General features: G+C 42.5%; 1 protein-coding gene across 1 annotated transcript in view; it reads right to left on the bottom strand.

Annotated features, from left to right (window-relative positions):
- Positions 1-2,686, bottom strand: part of ptpn11a (protein tyrosine phosphatase non-receptor type 11a) — a 24,784-nt gene that overhangs the window by 3,756 nt on the left and 18,342 nt on the right. Inside the window, exon 9 of the mRNA XM_037692146.1 lies at positions 1,069-1,227. Within this exon, the coding sequence (XP_037548074.1) occupies positions 1,069-1,227 (159 nt within the window). The remainder of the gene's footprint in view (positions 1-1,068; positions 1,228-2,686) is intronic.

Here is a 2,686-nt window from a genome sequence, read left to right as displayed (position 1 = left end):
TGATGCACTCTGAAGACCAGTGAGGTCACCCCACTGATGCACTCTGATAGGCTGTGCCCGCCCTGGATGTGGAGGCGGAGCCAAGGGCCAACATCAGCTGGGGCGTTCTGTTGCACGGGGCCTCCGCTTCTGCTTCCAAACAAAAATATAAAAACAACACGATTGTTTTTGCTCCCACGTTTCATGAGCTGAACTCAAAGATCTAAGACGTTAACAGCTACGTTATAAAGACGCAGAAAACTAAACAGGAACGTCTGCGCTGGGTTTTGCCAGGAACATGTTTAAAATCCCTGAGAGGTCGAGAGCTTCAGATCTTTATGCAAGGTGTTCTTTCTTTGCCCTTTTGTCACGTTCAGTCTGCAGTGAGGGGACACTGCAGGTAATTATGTCCTGAGAGTGCACCCTGTAGAACGCACTGCGACTGTAAAATAACGGTGACAATCTTAAGGGGAAAAATGTAATAAAGACTTATTTATTTATTGCCTTTCAGCTGCTCCTTCTTCAGAGGTCCCCACAGAGAACTAACTCCCACGAAGACTTGGAGATTGTTTTGACGCTGGATGATCTTCCTGACACGACCACAGACACCGAGCTACCACCGCCTCTGTGTGGAGCAGAGAGCTGCTCTAGGGCGCCCGGGGAGCAGAAGGTGGGGGTTAAGGGCCTTGCTCAAGGGCCCAGAGTGGGGCAAATGGAGGTGGAGACAGGTGTGGGTGCTTCACCTTTCACACCCACATTTTTTATGTTGTCGGTACAGGGAGTCAAACCAGCAACCTTCCTATCACTGGCCCACCTTCTCTAACCTCTGCGCCACCACTCCCTTATAATAAAGATAATAATAAATACCTTATAATAAACGTACTAAAGATATTTAACATATAACATTTCATAACTGTTAGTGGAATAGAGAGCATATTACGGTTCATATATGTTAATAAATAAAGGTTAATAATAATCAATAATGTTCAAGTAGTCGGAGATCCCTTTAAGGAAATGATTCAAAAGACAAATTACAAGAGACTGAAACATTTTAGGGTTATATAGTACGAAATGCTTCATGTGTCTTACCTTCCCTCGTTCCACTTCTTTGGTGGTCATAACGATGACTCGAGAGTCCTCCTGAAAAACCATCCTCCAGAAGTCACTGATGGTGTTCTGCAGGCAGCCCTGAGTGGCGATGTAGTTCTTTCTGGACCTGCTGCTAATACATTTAAGGTCTGCGTCCGTCTACACGCGCACGCACGCACACACACACACACACACACACACACAGAACTAAGCATCGCTCTCATAAATGACTGACAAAACACCACAATAAAAACAACTAGGCATGTGTTGGCCATTAGTTTCAAGGTGTTCTCGGTGTGAAAAACTCTATTATACTATTCCTACGATTTAAATGACTTTTAATAAAGATATCTGTGACAAAGGGTTTTCACCCCCCTCTACGGTTGGGTGACAGTCAACAAGTTTCCCACGAGCCATCGCCAGAATAACAATAGACAATATTTGGCACAACTGTCTTTAAGTTTTGTTTCTAAATAAAAGCTCGTTCATCATTTGATGCATTCTGGAATTTGTCTTCATATCAAGAAACCGTTGTATTTTTGACTATTGTTGCCAAATATTTTCCTAACAGAGCACTTCGCTCTCAGACTGCAGGTTTACTTGTGGTTCCTAGAGTTTCCAAAAGCAGAATAGGAGGAAGCTCTTCCAGTTCTCAGGCTCCTCTCTTGTGGAACCAACTTCCAGTTTCTGTCCGTGAGGCTGACACATTGTCCAGTTTTAAGACTGGGATTAAGACTTTCCTATTTGATAAATCCTATAGTTAGGGTTGGCTTGGGTTTCCTGAGCTGTCCTTTAGTTATGTTGCTATAGACTTAAACTGCTCGAGGACAAACTGACCACACTTCCTCTCTGCTGCTCTTTACTTGCTCTACCTGCTTGTAATTATTTCTATCTTAACATGTTTTTTTGTCTTTCCTCCTATAGAAAGTTCACATGGACTACAGAAAGTACACCTGGACTATAGAAAGTACACCTGGACTATAGAAAGTACACCTGGACTATAGAAAGTTCACATGGACTATAGAAAGTACACCTGGACTATAGAAAGTACACCTGGACTATAGAAAGTACACCTGACTATAGAAAGTACACCTGGACTATAGAAAGTTCACATGGACTATAGAAAGTTCACCTGGACTATAGAAAGTTCACCTGGACTACAGAAAGTTCACCTGGACTATAGAAAGTACACCTGGACTATAGAAAGTTCACCTGGACTATAGAAAGTACACCTGGACTATAGAAAGTACACCTGACTATAGAAAGTACACCTGGACTATAGAAAGTTCACCTGGACTACAGAAAGTTCACCTGGACTATAGAAAGTACACCTGACTATAGAAAGTACACCTGGACTATAGAAAGTTCACATGGACTACAGAAAGTTCACCTGGACTACAGAAAGTTCACCTGGACTACAGAAAGTACACCTGGACTATAGAAAGTACACCTGACTATAGAAAGTACACCTGGACTATAGAAAGTTCACATGGACTACAGAAAGTTCACTGGACTACAGAAAGTTCACCTGGACTATAGAAAGTACACCTGGACTATAGAAAGTACACCTGACTATAGAAAGTACACCTGGACTATAGAAAGTACACTTGAAATACAG

The sequence above is a fragment of the Nematolebias whitei genome, chromosome 18, assembly GCF_014905685.2.
Source record: "Nematolebias whitei isolate Nwh7 chromosome 18, NemWhi1, whole genome shotgun sequence".
NCBI classification, from domain to species: domain Eukaryota; kingdom Metazoa; phylum Chordata; class Actinopteri; order Cyprinodontiformes; family Rivulidae; genus Nematolebias; species Nematolebias whitei.
This window is presented reverse-complemented; position numbering and strand designations above follow the sequence as displayed.